Source organism: Micropterus salmoides, unplaced genomic scaffold, assembly GCF_014851395.1.
Source record: "Micropterus salmoides isolate LMB-PRFRI ecotype aquatic unplaced genomic scaffold, ASM1485139v1 Ms_hic_scaffold_14, whole genome shotgun sequence".
Taxonomy (NCBI): Eukaryota; Metazoa; Chordata; class Actinopteri; order Centrarchiformes; family Centrarchidae; genus Micropterus; species Micropterus salmoides.
The window spans coordinates 8,907,906-8,929,080 of NW_024040485.1; the positions used below are offsets into that span (position 1 = coordinate 8,907,906).

Genomic DNA, 21,175 nt, shown 5'->3' on the forward strand with positions numbered 1-21,175 from the left:
GCAATGTGATCATTGTAGTTTAGAAATCTGCGATACTAATAAGAAAAGTTTAATCTGGCAGCTTTGTGTATCCTGAATTAATATAATAGCTGTTAATCCACAGGGATGTACTGCTATATAACAATATAACAAGAATAATGGGATTTGGAAAAAACTGACGTTTTGCAATATCTTGTCATTAGAGCTGAAACAATTATTAGACTTATTGATTAGTCGATCAACAAAAAAATGCAACCATTTCCTACTGCTCTTTCTTCGTTCAGGTCGGACGTTTCACAGTTTTTTGCACCATTGACCCTAATGAGGATTAAATGGAAGTGGCAAAGATCAAATCCTGGGGGCTATTCAGGGTGGATTGGAAAAAAGGTGTCATCATTATATACAGAAATACAGCATAGCTGCATCTAATGATTATTATCTTTATCGAATAATCTGCGGATTATTTTCATTGTCTAGAAAATGGTGAAAAATGTCCATGACAGTTTCTCAGAGTGCAAGGTGACGTCTTCAAATGTCTTGTTTTGTCTGACCAACAGTCCAAAACTGAAAGGATATATAATTTACAGTGATATAGAAAAGCAGCGGAGAAGCTGGAACCAAGTTTAGAACCAATGTTTGGAGTTTATGCTTAAAAAAGAGCTGACACAATGAATCAATTATCAAAATAGGAATAGTTACTCTTCCGTTTCTCAAGCTAATCATTGCAGCTCTAAGATATAGAATGTAAGGACTTTGAGCACCCTGTCTCATCCCTCCTGTCAGGTGAAGGAATTTATTTCCTCCTCATCATCATCATAATAATAATAATAAAGACTGTTTGCTATTAAATACATTGAATCCTTCATCTGATGTTCTCAGGGTTTAAGAAGGTGTAAATAGGAATTCCAAAAATTTCTGCATAAAAAGATGAATGCAGTTTTAACTTTAATGATAACCAGTGCATCCCAATTGTTCAAATTTACAAGGATCATATTCAGTCAGGATGTAATGTGGTGTATTTGGTCCAGGATGGAGAGGTACAGCTGGGACGTGACAGATCTCCAACAGTCCCGAGGTCCTGGAGATGGGACTGTGGATAGACATACTTATCTAAGGCTGGGTCTGGTTCTTGGCCTGGGTTGGGGCTGGGGTGTAGTGCTGGTCACGGGACTCTGTCACCAGCCTGGGGGCCACTGACACAGTCATCTGAGGCAGTAAAGTGCTAAGAATGGCCAGCATTGTCAGCCATCCCCGGCCCCTGAAGGGCCTGCAGAAACAGAGGGGCTACGCTTAGCAAACACTGGCTCTCCTCAATAAGGATCCTCTTCTGTTCATGGAAGAGCCCGAGAGAGTGATATTTATACACCGGCTGCATGTCACTGCAGCTTTTTTCTGTCACCAATAAGTTGCTTCATATCTTAATGTTTTAGCTGATTTGATACACACAGTATAATACCAAGGAGTGGTGCTGGCTGTGACAGGGTCTGGGCTCTACTTACATGTCTGAACTGATCTATGTGTTTATATTTCAGTGTAATAACTTTTTTCAAAGTGGTTATTGGGTTACTTTTAAAGCATAAGAAATTGATTTTCTGCTGGGATGTTTGTCTCACTGCAGCCAGAGCAGCATTTGAAATTGTGTTAAACCTTCATGGACTGTATTGTCTTGTCCAGTTTAGGGCTTTGCATAGTTTGTGAATGAAATCTGAAGTCACATTTTGAATTTATGCATCTTTAAAGCATGGGTCAGTGATGTTAACCAGACACACCTTCAGTGATAGCGAGGTATACAGAAAGCTTTTTGAGTAATTAAAAGAAAGAACCAAAACACCTTATCGTTTGTTTTAGTAAGATGTATCCTTATTGCAGATTCAACCTTAAAAAATGTTTGTGAAACACATTTTATTTAGAGTGAGAATTTTAAGTGCTTTGAAATGCATTTTGAACTATTAATGTTTATCTATTTTTTTGCTATGCTCACTTTTTTTTCTAGTTTAGCCACTTGCAGCAAACAAACTCTTAAAAATGGCCTAAGTAGTTTCAGTTTGGTTAATTAAATCTCTTTATCTATTTCTAGTACATCTATTTCTAGTGAATTTGGTAATGATCAGTGATGTTAACTCTAATGTTTTCTATAGTGCAGTTCACATCATATTTATAACTGCACCATTAAAAAAACCCCAAAAAACTTTCTTCGTGAAAAGAATCATAAAAGACCTTAATCCAGATTAACAAAAACCTTTGTGTAACTCGCTTAAATCAGATGACCCTGCTTTCAGCTGACTGAGGAATACTCAAAGGGGGTACTATGGCAGTGTTTGTGTGTGTTCATGTGAATATATCTGAGAGTGTGTGGATGTGTGCATGATTTCTGAGGAAAAGAAGGAGTGGTTTTGAACTGTAGACTCTGATCTTCTGGATGCTCAGTGGGACTCCATCTACACAAACCACTGTCCTTAAGGTTGTTAGAGCCCCCTGTGGGACTGACTCTCTACTCTCTCTCTCTCTGCCACTATCCCTCTTCCTCTCTCTCTGTCTATCTATTTAGTCCTCTCTTGAGGCCAGCAAGCAACAGCGGAGAGGATGTTGCAGAACACATGGTTCTCTATATGAAGTCTTTTCCAAAGTGTGCGTGTGTGTAAACCTTATATTTCAGACAGGGCATAGTTTAAAAGATAAATGGACTATGCTTATATCGCACCTTTGTAGTCTACATGTCACAGTCAACCCGTTCACACATATTCATACACTGATGGCCACACAAGGTGCCATCATTCACATACACTCACACACTTTGTAATTTGGGGTTCAGTATCTTGCCCAAGGACACTTCGAGATGCAGACTGGAGGAGCCGAGGGTCAAAACGCTGATGTTCTGATTAGTGGATGAACCGCTTTACCTCATGAGCTGTTAACATGTTAATATCTTCAAGTTTAACGGAAGGACCTATTATTAAGTGTTACTTTAACTGTCCATTAGGTAAGTGTTTTAAAGTACTGTGGAAGTTTAAAGTTCTTGAAGCTCTCCGCTCGCCTCGGCGTTTGGAAACCGTTAAGAGAGCCTAAAGCTGCCCAGCATAGCATGCTACTTGTCACAAGATTAGCTACACCACCAGTGTGTTTCTAGAGACCAGAGGCTCTGACAGCCAGTATTTAGTTTAGTCAATGAGTTGGATCTATTCTAAAAAATCTAAATCTATATCAAAATGTATGAAAAAACTAAGATAAATCACCCTTTTCCCTGTGGATTGTTTGTAGGTTTGAGTTAACTGTTAGTTTTGTCTCTTTGACGTGTGTGTGTGTGTGTGTGTGTGTGTGTGTGTGTGTGTCAACAGTGTGCAGAGAAAAAATGGGAATTTATGTTCCACTTAAATAAGGGGAATTGTATCTATAAATAGATTTTTATTTTTGGGTTAAAATGTGCGTCCATTTTAAAGGACAGACAGAGTGAGGCTGGTGAATGGCGGATATCTGCGAGTCTGTTACTGTGTGCCGACTACGCACACACATACCTTTTCTCTCTCAAACACATACACACCCTGCTGTTGACCAGGAGTGTAAAGGCACAGACTGCTGGAGGACAACAGTGGCGCTGCAGGTTCCCTGTTCAGAGATTGCGGAATGGTCGTCCATAGAGCCCCCCCCCCCCCCCCCCCCCCCCCCCACTGAGGCTCCCCCTCCTCTCTCTCCCCCCTCTGTCGCTCCCCACCCCCCTTAGAGCTTATGTAAACTAGCTGTGGAGCCAGGGCAAGCTGAGGCTATTTTTAGCAGCAGCACTGCAGAGCAGAAACTGGCGGAGGGTCACGTGTGCGCAGCCGAATCAAAGGGAGTATCCCGGCAATGCGCTGTAAACAAAGGGAAGGTCAGTAGCAGAAGGTGAGACACAAAACGCCTCTGTGTTGGTTTTGTGTATGTGTGTGAGTGACTACACACTGTCTGGCCATACCTGCTCTTCTCTTAATGCCCTGCCATAAAACAAATCATTGCGAGTGTATGAATGCACCCATATGCTTTCCTGCTCGCTCTGTCTCCCCCTACTCCACACACACACACACACACACACACACACACACACTGCTCAACCATTTCTGTCACTGCTAGAGACAGAGAGGGGGGAGCTGAAGTGATCAAAGCGGGGTTTGACACGCGAGGAGACATTTTGCTGTCTAATCATGACAGGGGCTCCAAGCTTCACACACTCTCCCTGTTGCTGCCAAGCCGGCCCATCAGAGTGAGCAGAAGCAGACTTGGAGCCGCGCAAAATCAATCAAAACGCACATGACCATGTGTGTTTAGCATTAAAGTTAGCATGTTTTGGATCACATGAGGATTTCAGCTTCCCCATGCTCAGAGTTCAGCCTGGTTGTGTCCTGTAGCTGCGGTTGTGTAGCCTGTAGGCCTGGCTAGCAGTGAGGCTAGCAGTTAGCGGTGTCCAGCCACACCCAGGTAAAAGGTCTCCCTCCATCTTGGGTTCTCGTCAAACAAGCCTCAACTTTCACCTCTTGTGGAATGTGGTCAGAAGGGGGCACAAAGCTATTTATAGAAACCTTTTATATTTTTCTGTCACAGCAGTTTGTTTGCCTAGACAGTTTGAGCTGCGGGCTGTTTCGTCAGGCCAGGCTGAAGGAGGTAGCTTGGAGGCTAACTTAAGTAAACATTTGGCTCCAGCACAAGCCATGGTTGGGCGGTTTGGTTGGATGATTTATTGTTGTAGGCATTCTTAACCTGAGTTTCTTGAGCTTCTCCATGCTGACCACATAGATATGGGCCACATCTCAAATTGTCGTGATGAAAGAATATACTATGTCAGGGGAACATCCAGTTCCTCTTTGTACACCGTTGTGGTTTCTTTTCTAATACTGTACTCTAAAACAATATTTATTTTGAAATTTAATTACAGTCCACACCTGATGTGTTTTTACTGTTGCTACAAGTTAAACAAAGGTGTAAAGCACTTACAGGTCCCTTTGTGCATGTTACTTACTAATTTTTCGCTTTGTGTCTTCTGGAGCACAACCACCTGAAACTGTAGCTAAAGCAAATCCATTAGTCGATCAACAGAAAATTAATATTTATATAGGATTTTGAGCAACCGGCAAATCATTTAAGTTATTTCTCAAGTAAAAACATGTGAGGATTTGGTGCTTCTGTTTGTTTAATGTGATTATAGACTTGTATATTTGAGTTTTTCAGCATTAGTCAGACAAAACAAAGAATTTGATGACTTTAGGCTTTTTTTGACTTTTTCTAGACCATTCGAGAAAGTAAATGTCAGATTGTTATGATGATAATAATAAAAATGGAAACTTACAAACATACGTTTACATTAACTAAAACTTTACTGAAAACTTGACTGAAATATTAATATAGTTATATAAATAAGCAGGACATGATGTCACGATGCGCATTCAAAGACATACAGCCCTCATCTCTCTTAGAAGATGTTAGTGCTAATTGTGCTTTGACTGGATTCCACTAGCATTTCTACGTGAAACTTTAGGCAAAGTGTCCAACATAGAAAGTAGAGATTCACTTGATTTTATGTTGAAAAGAAAATTAGTAGATTTTGGTGTATTGACGTTAGATTTGGCACATCTTAAAAGCTATGGACAATTGACCAAGAGTAGTGTTTTTCTTTTTTTTTCTTATTCTTTTTACAAGGAAGTACTGGAATAATCTGCAATATCACCAATGCTTCCTTGCTGCTGTTCTCACCTGTTTATTGGCAAAGTAATGACACTGTACACTCTTTACTGATATCCCTCTAATCACCAACACATCAAATCACTCCAAATCCATTTCCCCTGATCTGCTGGTAAAACAGAAATAAGAAACTAACCTGGTAATTTGATGACTAGCTGCATCCCAGTGCACAAAAAATTATTATAAATATTTTTTTTGTGGGGTGGAGGATGTGTTGCTTTCTCCACAGAGGGTAGTTACAAAGCTGTCACAACATCACCGCAGTTTGAGGTAACCACTTGGCCATAAAGTGTCATTTTCCAGTGTGCATTACCGTAGCCAGGTCCATCTCACGGGACTCCCACTGACTGCTCTGTGACTTGTAACATCCTTATCAGTTATACCCACTGTTAAGCTCTCAACTCAAATAAACCCTGCGCGTCTAATTTATCACAACTGTCTCTGCGTCTGTCAGGTTGTGACAGAACTCGGAAACTTAGTGTCTCTTTACGTCCTACAGACTACACATTACATTCCTCCCCTTTACTGAAAATGTGACTTATTTTTGGTTGTGTGCTTGAGACGGTGGCACTCTAAAATAATCTGTCTTCATAAGCCTACATTTGCTGTGCCCTCCCACCAAAGGCACTCGCTCACACACAGTGACACACATACAATGTAGAAAGCTAGCACACAGCACGGTTCTGCTTTGTGTTGATGTATGGGAGAGTCTGGGAATGGCAGGATACAAGTGTGGCCTGGCTTAGGAAGAGACGAGGGAGGTGGGGTTGATAGAGAGAGACGAGAGAGGAGTGGTATGGACCGACTGGGGTTGCTATGGGAACCCAGCTGCTATAAGCAGGCAGGGTCAGTGTGGAAGAGAGGCGGTGTGCAGCAGGAGCGAAGGGATGCCACCCGGAGGCCAGTTTGTGATACTACACAAACAGCACACAGGCCCCAACTCCTCGAGTGTTCATCCAGAGAAATCTGCATGTTTAACATCTTAAAATAAGAATTGAAAATTATATTAACTTTTATTTATTGAAAATTAAATTTCTTCTGTGTGGATTTGGTTCAGGTCACCCGGCATGGCTCGGTTCAGGCTTATGCAATCTGCACTGATACTGTAGACTACCCTGTCTGATATTAGTCATTGGTTATTGACTTTTGATTAGAGGAAAAGAGGAAAAGCTAATTTTCACTGGGTCATCGGTTGACTCCAAAGCGGAACAACTAATTTGACATGGAGGCTGTGGTTGTTTACAGACGAAAGAATTGAAACCTTCATGATATTGTTGATTAGACTTATTTAGTTTTTCTATTTTTGGCGCAGACTAATTCAGTAGCTGACAGTAGCTGATAGTGTATCGATGTTAGGCTTCAATGTTATTTACAGAAACCCATAAGTCAATGTCAGTGTGCTCCACATGGGACATGGTTCAGGCCTGACAGAGTCCCCATGTTCCCACTGTGGCTTGATGTTGGGGGCTGATCTATTTTAAGTAGAGGTAATGTAATGGTCCATGTAGACATTGAGCAGACACAAAAGGGCATTACAATGTATTGTACATTTTTATACAACACCTTTCAAAACCATGACTTGATGCAGCCCTGGAAGGCGAATTGAGATAAAGCAGGCACTTTTGTTTACACAAGATTTGGTTTGACTTTCAGGAGTGTCTCCGTTCTTGCTCCTATATTTAGGAAGTACCCACTGAGCCGTTGATGGATTTGTCTAGATTCAGATCCATCTCCCAAACTGCACAGTGTTCCTGTTTGGATGGATGAGTTGAACCCCAGGCTCAGATCTTTCCACTAGGTGACCAGGATCCTACACAGCTCCACCTTCGCTTTGTCCTGCTGCACATGGCTCCGTGTGCTGTACCAGCTCAGCGCCTCTGACGGTCTGCGTTGTGTGATGAGCTGTGTAGTGCAGCTGGTTTTGTTGTAATACTGGGTGTGTTTTGTAAGAGCAGACAGATGAAGTATGACGGAAAAGTTCCCAAGTAGAAATATTAGGTTAACGTTTGACAGACAGATCATTTTAGGAATGATCCAAGTTGTTGCTAAAATAATTGGTAATTGATATATTGATTTTATTGACTGAAAAGTAATAAGCAATTTCAGTAATTTTTCATGTAAAAACACCAAATATTCTCTGTTTTCAGAGGATGTATTACTTATGTATATCTGTTAAATATTGTAAACCGAATATCTTTGTGATTTGGACTGTTGGTCAGACAAAACAAGACAAATTAACAATGTCATCTTGACTTCTGGGAAATTATATTGTGCTTTGTAGATGCATGATTTGAAATGGTGATTCTGTTTGTTTTATTTGTTTTTAAATCTGTTCATTTAGTGTCCTGTTTTGTAATGAGCAGTCCATCCTTATACTGGCATTTTTCTGCTTTTTGCTCATCCCAAAAATCATTTGTTTGTCAGAAAGTTGTGGTGTGGTGTTCTCTCAATGAACTTTGAGTTACTTAAGATCTCTCTTAAGTAACTCAAGACCTTTTTTTCTTTTTGTAATTCAGCAGTGTTGTACTGCTCATACTCCTTTTATTCTATGTTGTGGATTGTTTACTTTTAAAAAGTTCTTGTGGGTCATGACAAAACATAATACATTACAGTGAATATATGACACAGAAAAATATATATAGGCCCTTTAAAAATATTTAAATAAAGCTTTACCAGCTTGAAACCGTGTTGTGGTGCTGCTTCTGTGTCCAGCAGTGAGTTTTAAAGGGCTGTCACCAGTCAGTTGGAGACTAAAGTGAAAGTCCATTATGCTGGCCTGAGCGGCTCAAAATATGGAAACTATTGATCGGATCCTCTGCACTGCTAATTAAAGATGGCCCACTATTTGTAAAAAGTCAACCCAATTATCAAATGAGCGCATGAGGCCGTTGGTTGATGTGAAGGTTGCCTGCCTGTTGAGGGGATGTTTTTCCAGACTTTATTCCAGCATTGTTGGAACTTCCCACTGTCTTTATACTCTTTGTACATATTCACGTCTGACTCTTTGTTGTTAGACATGTGTTGTCTGAATACACACAGTTTGTTTTGACTTAAACGTGAATGAAATTGTTGCTGTTTGGTTCACTTCTTTGCACTTCTACTTACTTCTGTTTTTAGCTTTTATTTGTATTTAGGCCTGTTTATTTATTTGTTTGTTGTGGCTCTCCAAAAGCGACCTAATGAGAGCTTGTATCAGTGCACTGGTTCAGGGAGAAGCCCCCCCTGTGGAGGTGGGTGACCCATGTCCCCAAGCCCCGGTGCGAAGCGTTTTCATGCCCCCGCCTCTGCACTACCACCATCACCATCTTCCCTCTACCTCCCTATCTGCTCAATGGGCAGCAACATGTGACCTGGACTGTGTGTGTGTGTGTGTGTGTGTGTGTGTGTGTGTGTATATTCATGGTTGTGTCTGTGTTTTATGGAAAGATGAGGCCAACAACACAGAGAGACCAGGCCAAGTCAAGTGATACTGTCCACAACAAAAGCCTATACATAGCAACACAGACTGGCCCGCAGGACGAGTACAATGTGTTTTGGCTAAAAACAGAGACAACCCAGCCCTGCAGACAGAAAGAGAGAGAGACTGTAATAGACAAGATAGTAGTGGAGTTCTTTATTTAATGTTTTTTTTTTTTTTATTCAACCTGCCAATTAAATAGAATAATAAAGTGCCTCTTTATAGCAGAGGGGGGTAGTGTGTGAGGATAAAAAGTAAATGAGAAATTACAGCTGGATTAATAACAGACTTTAAAGTGAAAAAAACCCACAAACACTGTGACAAATTCATAACAGAATAAATCATAATTTGCCATACATGTGCTGTAGAAGTGCTAAGAACAAAGTGGAAGAATTGCCAGCATGTTATCCCTCAAATCCACAAATTTGACAAAAAGACCACATCACATCCTGATGCCTGATGCCAGGGGAGAACAGTTCTGGGAAGAAATTGAAGAAACCAACGCAAGCCACAGATTTCCCTTGTCCTGAAACCCAGCTCGTCTTTTTTTAGTGCTCGACCAGAACAGCCTTAGTCACAGAAAACTGCACCCAAACTTTTTGATAGGGCATTATCTGGATGGCCACTCGGTAATCAATGTTATCTTTTTTGCCGTTTTTCCTGGATCCAGGACCCTTGTTCTTTTATTCTTTATTGCTGCGTACGAGGACTATATTTGGCTCTCCAGTGCTCTACCAATAGTACTTCTGTCACATGGCAGTCAGAAAGCGCTCAGTAATTATAACCTAGCTAGGTTTCTGCAAGGCTGACTAAAAATACTCCCACATTGTTGCAGTGATGGGGCAGAAGATTTTTGGAGGTTTTGTGTGTGAATAAATGTCTGTGTCTGCTCTGCTCAGAGGAGAGAGGTGTGTTTGTGTGTGTGTGTGTGTGAGAGATACTCATCTGTATATTGTATCTGTGTTATAGAGCTGAAACAGAATTTGACTCATTTATTAGTCGATAGTAATAGTAATTCAGTTCAGACTTTCAAGCAGTAATTTCCTGATTCTCTTTGTTTTATATGGTGATAGCTGAATATCTTTAGGTTTTGTCTGATATAACAAGCAATTGGATGACATCACCTTGGGTTTTTGGAAACAGTTAATCAGGAACATAATCAGCAGGCTAATGAATGATGAAAAATAAATAAAACGTTTGTTGCTGCTGTAATCCAGTAAGATTGAACATACATTTTTAACACATTTCCCACCTTGTAAAACATTTGTCAAGCCTTTTCTGAGAATGATTTTTAACCCTACATCGTTTCTTCACCTTCTAGACTTGTTCATGTTTTTTTTCTTTCCATTGCTTCCTTTTTGGGTACCACCAGCAGTCTCTAGGCATAACTGACTTCTATTGTCAATAGATATAGTTATCATGTCACTCTGTTCCGAACCTAAGTGTTGGGAAGCCCACTAGGAGTTACTAGTTAAATCTAGTGGTTAATGAGACCATTGCCCAGGTGAGAAATGAGAAAAGATTTAATTCTACACAACAAATTGTTGTCTTTCTTGTGAAATATTAAGTAGTTTTACCTCTTCAGACCTCTTAAAGGTCTTTACATGAAGAAATCTGATAAGGGAAAATTAAACATAGTAGATTAACAACTACTATGAGGGGGTGCCAGGAGACATAGTTTTGTTTTAAAGGGGAAAAAAGTTTGGGAGCATCAGATACAAAAACCTTTTATGAAAACATTACTCTGTAGTGCTATTAGTAGCCATAAACCCGTCAGGCTGCCTATAAGCTTCAGGTTTTTGGTGTTAAAGGTCTTTTAGAGAGGTTAAAGTTCAGGATGAGTTTAAGGTCTAAATCATCAGTTCAGTTTTGCAAAAGTAACAACCGTCCAAAGGTCAAGTTGTAAGTTAATAGACAAGGTGTGGACCCCTTGTGGGAATTTTTCATACTGAATTAGACCTCTGAGATGACTTAGCACATGTACCTCCTCTAGTTAATAAGTACATAGTGTAGTGTGCACTAAAATAATAGATAAGGACTTCTTTATGCCACATTTGTCATTTTTGTGACATTCTGATAACTAAACAAGTCAATAAAAACAATTTGTAGATTAATCATTAGTGTAATATAGTATGCAGTTGTAGACCTAACTTTAAATGCTCCCCTCCTTTCCTCCATACCGTATGTGGTGTATCTGGTGTTACAGTAGATGCATCTACTGTATATGAACTCTGTGTGAGAAAGTCTAGTGCTCTCTCAGAAATAGCCTTACTTCTCCTTTTGTGTGGACTGTGAGAGGCCGAAATGAAGTCGTGTGATGAAAACATTATTGTCAGAGCACATGAGCGGAGTCTCAGTTATCTAATGGTTCATAATAGAGCGTTCATTGTCTGTTATTTAGCTCTACATGGGCGTGTTCGGTGTGCTACTTTTTATGGTTGAATTGAAAATGAAATGACAAACCATCCCTGGCTGAAACCCTGGTTACTGATCTTCTTTGCGTCAGGTTTCCGTGTTGACTGTCTTGTGACATGCTGAAGCCACAAACGGTACGGGTAAAAAATGTAGGCTGTTTGGTCCACATCTGTGTCCTACTTACTGGATTCACTCACCAACTTCAGCTTTAGGCTTGGAACTCTTCTCCTCCAGAAATACCTGACGCACCTTTATCTCCTCTGCTGTGTTGTCTGCTTAATTTGCTTTCATAGTAAAATATACCTTGCACTATTCTCTCCACTGTAGTTTTATTTACTTTTCTTTTATTTACTTTTTGTGTTATTTAGGCTTTGTTCACACTGCAGGCCTTAAAGCTCCAATTTATTTCCCAAATGAGAATTTTTTTTTTTTGATTCACTGTTCACATTATCTTTCAAATGTGGCCTGTATCGGACTCCAGTTGGAACTAGTCACTGCCTGGAAAAGCTCATACTTGCCAACCTCTCGATTTTCATGGGAGACTTCCATTTTTCATTGCCCTCTCCCGGTTTCCTTCCAGGGTCCCATTTCTGCGGCTTTATGGCAAAGTTTCCCAAATTTGTTTCCTTGTCATTGTAATCATTACAGTTTCTGACTCTGGAGCGACTTCAGAGTCGCATGAATTCCGATCTGATTGTCCAGACTGAGGTAGCACTTTTGAAAATCCAACCTGTGTCTGATTTGGACCACATATGAATGTGTCCCAAATCCAAACTGGAAAAGATCAGGTTCCATGTGACTCGGGCTGTTCACACTGTTAAAAAACAATCTGATCTGAGTTACGTATGAGCAAAAATATCTGATTTGGGTCACTGTGGCCTGCAGTCTGAACGCAGCCTTAGTGTCTTTTTGAGAGTAACACATTTTCATGCTGGCAAACATATCTGTAACATATGTATTTTTAAGGGCATTTTGGCTTGGGGCTTCAGTTTATTTCGAACTCTGTAATGGTCCACTGTTGCTTTATGGTATGTTTTTATTTTTATTTGTCCAGATGTAAAGCATATCATATCATAATGAACCATGTCTCTGCAAATACCAATAATGGTTTATTAAAGTCTATATACATTTTGACCAGCGTTGCAGGAGTCCTTTTAATTATGTGGTGCCTTCCTTTAACGGGGCCTGTGTGACCGTGTGTCCCCAGCCCCGTTGTCCTGAGCCTGCTGTGTTGCAGAGAGGCCCAGCTGCTGCTACTGCTGCTGCTACTGCTGCACATCTCTCAGTAGTGAAGAGATGGCAACAGCAAGCTGTCTAACCTCCACAATAACCGCCTTATGTAATCACTCTGGCTAGAGACAGACCAAAATAGCCCAGACTGAGCAGCCCTGCCCTCTTGTGGCAACCAGCTGACTTAACACCGGCCTACTGAGCCTCCAAAGGGAGTCAGACATGGCGGCTGCCTTTTGCAGCATCCGGTGTAACTCACATGAACGTTTAAATAACTGTTCAAACTGACGCAGCACAACAGATAGGTCTAATGAATGATGTAGCATTCGTGACGTATGATCAGATTTAATTAATAGATAGCTGTGAGAGGAGCTCTGGTTCCCTGTTTGTTATTTGGTTTTGACTGTTTTGGATTCAGTATATCAGACTTATGAAATTATTTTTAGAAATCAGTATTTAGGGAGACTGATCTCATTAATTGCCTAGCTTTCATGCGTAGTGACAAATTGTTTTATGTAGTTGAATCTTAATAACAATCACATTTCTACAGCTGATATTAAAGTATAGACCTTAGTCTAAATTTGTTTTTTTTTCTCTCTTTGCAGTTTCCTGGACAGAATTGACTCTGTAAGACAGAATGACTACACACCAACAGACCAGGTGCGTCGTCCCTTTAATGTGCAAACTTCGTAGTTTGTAATTCCCCTCCAAAAGCTTGCTTGCTTTACTGAATTGGATACATCTTCGTTTCCATGTTTTACAGGACCTGCTACGCTGCCGAGTGTTAACTTCAGGGATTTTCGAGACGAGGTTCCAAGTAGACAAAGTGAACTTCCAGTAAGTCTTTCTCAGCTTTCCCTCAGAAGTGAAACCACACAATGAAGGAATGTTTTTAATATGCCAGTATATTGACTAATTATACCGATTGATAGTTCATTCTTAATTGCATCACATTTTTCTGAACAGTCAGCTTATTCAAAGACATGCTCCGTCCAGGCTGATAATTCTCCAAACATTTTTCATTTGCCACCTTAGTTTGTTTGCAGCTTATATATAAGTTTAATAATTTGAGAAAAACTCTGCCTACATACATTTGTAATCATATAATATGACCAAAGAAGCTCTGGAAAACATACTTTTTTATGGCTTGTGATTTTTATCACTAATATTATCAGTAATATAAATCAGAAAAGATAAGGCCTGCTTCCAAACACAAAACATCCGAATTTCCTAGAGTCAGCCACCAAAACAGAAACAAGAGGGATCAAAGACAAAGTGCCCGAACTTAAGGAAATATCTTGTGTCTTGTCCGCATTCTTTCCTATGCAGCAACGTTTCCTAACCCAGTCACCCATTCCTGGAAAGGAGTTTCCCCTGGCATTTTCCAGTTTCTGCAAATAATTTAGCGCGGTTGTACCAATAATCCCAGTTAAGAATCCCCCCCTGGGTGTTATTGCTATATTTACCTTGGCCTCGTGTTAAGAGCCTGAAGTGTCATAAGTTCGTACCCCCTAACAGCAATGTGTCCTTGGAACAAAACACTAAACCCCAACCAGCTCTGCGGCTGGAAGCTGAGGTGGAAAAGAACGTCATCTAAGTGCCTGAAATGTTAAATTAATCCTCTGCGGTCCACTGGTGTGATTTCTGAGCCAGTTGAACGTTATTGACCATTGGTTGAAGTTATAAGAGCAGCCAAAAAAAGTTAGAGTAAATGTTTCGTAACTGCTTTGATGATGTCAGATGAGATGACCCATTTCCACAGTCACAGACACAACAGACTTATTCTACCATCTGAAACGGGCCTTTGTATCAAATTATATCATCCCAAATGATTGATATAAAAGCTCTGGGACATGACTTCCCTTTGGGTGTGCCTTTTTTTATTATTCAGCTTTGATGACTTCCAAACATCCATCCACGGTCACACAGGCCACTGAGTACGTGCATATAATGCTGTTCTTCATATTCTTTGTTCCCAAATTGATTTTTAATGTTTCCAGACTTGTCGCATTAAGATCTAGGATCTCGTTTACCACATCCGAGATTAGGAGCAGAATTAGCTCAAGACAGAAAATCTTTTGTGATGATTAAAAAAAAAAAAGTATCTGTATATGAATACTTACAAATGTTCTCAGGCTGGCCAACTACAGTTCAATATGTACCTGACCGTCACACTAGAGAGATGAACTCTTTGATTACATTTTGATTATTGTTTCTGAGTCTGACCCAGTATTTTGTCTCCTGCATAGCATGTTTGATGTTGGGGGCCAGAGAGATGAAAGGAGAAAATGGATCCAGTGCTTTAATGGTGAGACTTTCAGCCTTTTTTGTTCTTGTTCTTCTTTAAATAGCCACACTGTACGTCCTCGCCCAACGACTCGGTCACCTCCTGCCACGTATTTTCTACCAGCTTCAGCATCACGTCACTTTATTATTTTTTGGGTTATTCTTACACACATGTTTAATGTCGGGTTGATCTGTCCTGATGTAGTATCTCTCTTCTCCTTCCAGACGTCACTGCTATCATCTTCGTGGTGGCCAGCAGCAGCTACAACATGGTAATAAGGGAAGACAATAACACCAACAGGCTACGGGAAGCCCTGGACCTCTTCCGCAGTATTTGGAACAACAGGTGAGTGAGAAACATGAATGAAGCTTGAGCCGAGTGGTTCATTCCTTTCATCTGAAGCCTCATGTCGGGTCCAGCTGCTGCGTTGCTCCTTTCTTATCTTGCTTACTACAGTCCAAGTTCTTAAATCAACAATGTTCAACAACAACAAAGTTCAGTGAGGTCTAAAGGTGTTGCATGAACTAAGTTAGAAGCCTAAATTCTTCTCTTGAATACTCGTCTCCTTTTTACAGAAACAGAACCATCTTCCTTAGAATTAATATAAAGAGGATTGTTGAGGCAGTTTTCCTATCAGTTTTGGATTTTGGGGATGTCATCTATAGAAGTCCTGCTCCTTCTAGTCTTAAACTCCTAGACATGGTTTATATTTCTGCTCTCAGATTTATTAAAAAACACTCCCTGCCTATTTGAACAGATTTTTATTCTTATCTGTGTTTGTCCTATTTATTTTTAACTCGTATGTAACTCGACATTATTGCAAATGAGGGCAACTTCAACGGTTTAATCTCTAAAACTCAACTAAAAGGGACGTCTCTGTATTTGTCAACCAAGGTACTGTTGTCTTTTGTTCTTTTTAACAACTGTCCATAATAACATTGTATTAAAGAAACTTTTAGAAATGCAGACTCAAGTTGATAGGGATAAGATGCACAAGCCTCCTGCAGCATTCCCAAACATTTAAATTTAACAGAAAAGCGTTTTATACACTTTGAGTCCAACCAAATATAAAGAAAGAAAGTCGTCTTTTGGAAATCCCTGTAGCTGTTGAAACAAAATGCTGGTCAGCCAGTAAGTTGATCTAGAAGTGGGAAAAAAAACAAATTTCCCTAACGATACGGTACCCTCATGGTTAGGAGTAAAGGCGCAGGCTGCGATCCGCATTGCTCCTAGTTCGAGTTCAGCTAGGTGTTGTGTGCCGTTCCCCAGCTCTCTCGCCCATAATTTCCTTTTGTGTCTTTACTGTCAGACTTGCTAATGATGGTTTAAAAACAGCAACAAAAAAAAGAGTTCCTCCCAAGATGCATTATTAACACATCCCCATGTCATAGAAACTAAACTCATGTTCTAAGGATTGACTCTTAACTCTCTTTGAGGAAATTAAGTAAAGGGGGTCTGAACTGTTTTACTTCCAAAAAGTGTCCATGAGAAATGTCTGAATAATTGTGTTCTACATAATTCAGTTGTTGTTAATTAAGTCCAGAGAGCTGAAATGCAAATCCCATCGTTCCCCTTCTGATGTATTCACACACATGAAAGAAACTTCTACTGTTTCTTTAATGGTGTTTGTGGATTTGTTTTTTCAGATGGTTACGCACTATATCGGTCATATTATTCCTGAACAAGCAGGACATGCTGGCTGAGAAAGTATTAGCTGGAAAATCCAAAATTGAAGACTACTTCCCTGAATATGCTCGCTACACCATACCAAATGAAGGTTTGTGCCCCACTGAAATACCAGAAGTACTAATAGGGTTTCTCTTTACGTCGGTCAGTGTTAACTGTGAATCCCTTGTCCTTTTAGCAACTCCTGAACCTGGTGAAGACCCAAGAGTGACGAGAGCTAAGTTCTTCATCCGAGACGAGTTTCTTGTAAGTATATCCCTGTTTCTGGACAGTTTGAAGTGAGCTGAAGTTAAAGGGTGTCCTGCCATGAACGGCCTTGTCCTGTTAATTCACAACTCAGTGTTGTACGTGGTGCTGCCAAACACAAATGCAGACATTTTATGTTGCTTTGAACTTGATAAAATATTTCTGCTGATTGTTACCGTCTCATGAGGACAAGTTGTCTGTAGATGTGCTGCTGAAGAACAAAGTTTTTACCATCCAGTCATGTTGATGGACATGCCTCTTGGCACCAGATGTGGGGCTATTGTCTGAAATATGTTAGCCTCCTTTGTGGTCACAAAAGCCGTATTTAGCACAGGTCAAATCAGTTATCTCAGTTTCTAGTAAGGGCGGTACTACAGTTGAATACTGTAAATTTCTCACCAAAATCTGCTCCTGTTTCCTGGGAAACATACCCGCAAGACCCTGACATTTTTTACATGAATGTATTTGGATGTCTGTGTGCGCTTGGATACAGAATATAATTTGTACTAAAACAAACACGCCTTCTCCAAACTTCATATATTCGTCATATTGTTTGTATAGTCCACTGCAGCAGAATAACACCAGGTCAGATTTATTAGGATGGTCAGATGCTCCCAAATAACCAATCAGCTGTTAAATAGATCGATAAATTATTCTTTAAGGTTGGCCTTTTCCACTTTTAATAGGAATTGTTAAAATGCCACAAATGAAGGAATGACAACAGATGTTTGATTATCTGAGGTGCTGTTCATTTATTGCAAAGAATCTTGGGATAAAAGTGAAATATTTCCTAAAAGTAATAATTTTACAATCATGGGTAAACTTCAGCCCTTGACAGTAGACATTAAAGTGGGCGTGTGCTAAAGTAAATGAGGAAAGCCACAGTCTGGACTCACTTGATATGAAAACCACAGATGGTAAATGACTGAATGAACTGCTCAGACGCCTCAAAGCTCACAGAACTCACAAAGTCACAGGGACAGGAAGCAGTCTAATTTGAAACTTAAACTAATGTGCATTTCAGAAGGTCAAAGATCAGAAGCAGCGACAGACGTGAGGATTGAAGGAATTCAGAGACTACTCTTAAGGGTTAAAAATCACCATCAGAGGAGCTTAGGTTATATTTCATCCCCCTAACGTCTGTCCTGTCTGTTCCCCTCAGCGGATCAGCACTGCGAGTGGCGACGGCAGACACTACTGCTACCCTCACTTCACCTGCGCCGTGGACACAGAGAACATCCGGCGGGTGTTCAATGACTGCCGGGACATCATCCAGAGAATGCACCTGCGGCAGTACGAACTCTTGTGATGGGAGACCGCCTCCGTCAGCCTTCTGTGTTTTTCTCCACCATTCTGCATCCTTGACGAACCCTTCCTCCTCCAGCTCCTCCACCTCCACCTAACCCCTCACCCCTCCTCCCTCAAAGAAACCCTCAACAACCCTGACCACCCCTCCTGTCGAGGACTATGAAGTACTACTGAAGTGTGTCAAATCCTCTTCCTCTTCTTAACTTCTTAGCTTTTTGTACTTTTTTCTTTCTCTGAGACCGATTCATCCCCATTTCACCGACGTGAAAGGAAGATTGGGGAACAAAGTTGTTGCGTGCCGCTATATTTTTTTTTTTCTCTTCTTTTACTTTTAATCCTTCCTTTTGAAAGCCTTGATTTTTGTCATTCCACTAAGCCTTGGGCTACCTCCTTTGTTTTTGCCCCCTTGTGTCTGTCTGTCTTTTGGCTTTGACATTGGACCTGGACTGGTGGGTGTGGATACATAAAAACACACCTACAGGACCTCACTGTAGAGGCAGTGTGCGTGCGTGTGTTTGTATGTAATGAAGAGACGGAGGATTGCCATATAAGCGCGCATGTGTGTGTTCATGTTTGTGTGTCACCTGCTGGTTTAAAGCTGGCATCACCACCATGACCCTTACCCTCCCCCACCTACCCTTTCTTTTCTTTTTTTCTTTTTTTTTAAATTTTGCCCCGTCACCCCCTCCGGCCTGCTTCTTCTCTCCGCGTGGAAGACGACTGGACGGCGACAAAACCCGGAGAGCAACGGGAGTGGATGCAGGGGAACCGAGTGGATGAAGAGATAAATGCACTTTGCATCAGGTTCCTTAATAACTTTTTTTGTTGTTGTTGTTGCTGTTGTTGCTGTTGTTGTTGTTGTTGTTGTTGTTGTTGTTTTTTCTCCAGAGGAAGCATACACACAATGTAGCATCACAATATTTATTGCCCTGTCACGATGTTAGCTTGCCGAGCTGCAGGGTGCACCGAGCAGCCGAGAGACATGTGGAGCGAAAGATTAAAGTGGGAAGGGGCAGGAAATATATGACGACATGAAGACTGATTTAAATGAAGGAAAAGGGACTGAGCTCTCCGCACCTTAGCCCTGATGCCTCCACGGACTCGGACCTGCCTCCTTTTTCCACACAAACCATCCTTTTAGCTTAGAGATACTGATGGGAGGGGAGGGGAGGGGAGGGGGGTGGTGGGGGGGAGAAAAATGTATTGTTCTCTTTTTTTGTTAACTTGTACACTGTGCAAGGTTGAATTATCCTGTACAGACTGTAAAATGTAATATTATTTTGTACAACTTAATTGAAAGAAAAACAAATCTACTTGTAGATCTTTGTGCCTTGATTATGGCTGTACCTGTAAATGAGCTCAGATGTAAGTATGTTTTCGACTGCGCTGTACAGCTTGATGTCAATCTCTATCAGCAGCAGAAGACTGCGGGTAGGGGACTTTCTCTGTAGAGTTTAGTTTTTTCTGGTTTATAAAAAAAAAAGGAAATGCTGTTTAGTAAAAAATAAAAAATAGGGAAAAAATCCTAAAAACCTGTATACATTATGCAAATTAACCACTTACCTGCAGTGAAGACCAGATGTTGCAGCGCCATGCCTTTTTTTTTTTTTTTTTCTTTTGTTGTTTTTATTTTTTCCTCCTTTTTATTTTTATTTCTTTTGAACTTCACAGCTTTAAACAAACATTGGAAATCCATTGAAAGTGTCCAAATTGCAACCTGGTGTTGTTTTAATAGGAACCAACGTTTTTTCAATATGAAGTGTGTCTGAGATCTGTACTGATGTGCGTGCCTGTGCGCATGTGTACATAAAACAAACATAGACTCGCAGACGCATTGTGTGTGTGTGTGTGTGTGTGTGTGTGTGTGTGTGTGTGAGGGAGAGTGTGAGTGTGAGTGTGCGCTGTGTGTAAAATTTTATAAATGTATGTACATGTAAATTTATAGGTCTATATAAATATATATGTACACTTATACATGTTTAATTATGTGTGTGCCTAGGTGTACATACCTATGTATGTATACGGTAAATATGTATACATACACACATAGGAAAGCATGTTTAGAATGGAGATGAATAAATGAGAGCGTGCAATATTAGTAATTCTTTGGTCCTTTGGAGCCATACCCAATGGCACAGGCACTATGAATGTGTGAGCAGCACCCAACAAGACAAGCTCTTCTCCTTGTACAAACAGCATCAGCCTTTTCTTCTGCTACAGTACACGTCTATCCCCAAAAGCGAGTGAACTGACTGGAGGTGCAAAAACCTTGTTTGGCCTGGGAGGATGATTAAATGACATTTTTATTTTCTTTAAATAAAGAGGCACATTAGAGGACTTTGCTTTATTTCCATCTTGGTGTCCAGTTGTGTCCAAATTTGTTACCAATGAGATTTGCTTTTGTTTTGCTTTTATGGATGCACTGTGGTACTGTACATAGATATTGTACAAGTGGGCGAGTAGGGCCGGGTACATTCAGTATATTTACTGTGTTCCAGTGAAATTACTTTGGTATAAATATAGACCCTTTTCACATTTTCACTTGTTATAAGAGGAAAAGCACAGGTATCACCTAACATTAACGATGTTCTATTCAAGTGTCCCAGTCAGTCGTGACAGTGAGCAGCATGAACAATACCAGGACCCTGAAACTGGAGCAACTAAATGAAATTCAGCTATCATTCATTTTTATTATTTCCACCTGTGCTTTTCCTACTGTGACATGTCAAAGTGTTTTCTGTGAAAAAGGCATATTGAGATATCCTGATATGATGTGGTTATTCTTATTTAAAGGCCCCCTCAGGCCCTGATTAGACCTCAGCTCAGGTTAAAGCTGGTCCCAGGACTCAATGTACACACGTCTG

The 21,175-nt window shown here is 40.5% G+C and overlaps 1 protein-coding gene across 3 annotated transcripts in view; it reads left to right on the top strand.

Annotated features, from left to right (window-relative positions):
- LOC119901803 (guanine nucleotide-binding protein G(olf) subunit alpha) overlaps positions 1-20,664 on the top strand; it is a 47,070-nt gene extending 26,406 nt beyond the window's left edge. For 2 of the 3 annotated variants that reach the window (XM_038717487.1, XM_038717489.1), the window contains exons 6-12: positions 13,390-13,444; positions 13,548-13,621; positions 15,034-15,092; positions 15,296-15,416; positions 16,718-16,848; positions 16,936-17,003; positions 18,166-20,664. In XM_038717487.1, the coding sequence (XP_038573415.1) occupies positions 13,390-13,444; positions 13,548-13,621; positions 15,034-15,092; positions 15,296-15,416; positions 16,718-16,848; positions 16,936-17,003; positions 18,166-18,312 (655 nt within the window). In that variant the 3' untranslated portion in view covers positions 18,313-20,664. Of the gene's footprint in view, positions 1-13,389; positions 13,445-13,547; positions 13,622-15,033; positions 15,093-15,295; positions 15,417-16,717; positions 17,004-18,165 lie in introns of all 3 variants that reach the window. The other variant, XM_038717488.1, reaches the window with a different exon arrangement.
- Positions 20,665-21,175: the final 511 nt, after the last annotated feature.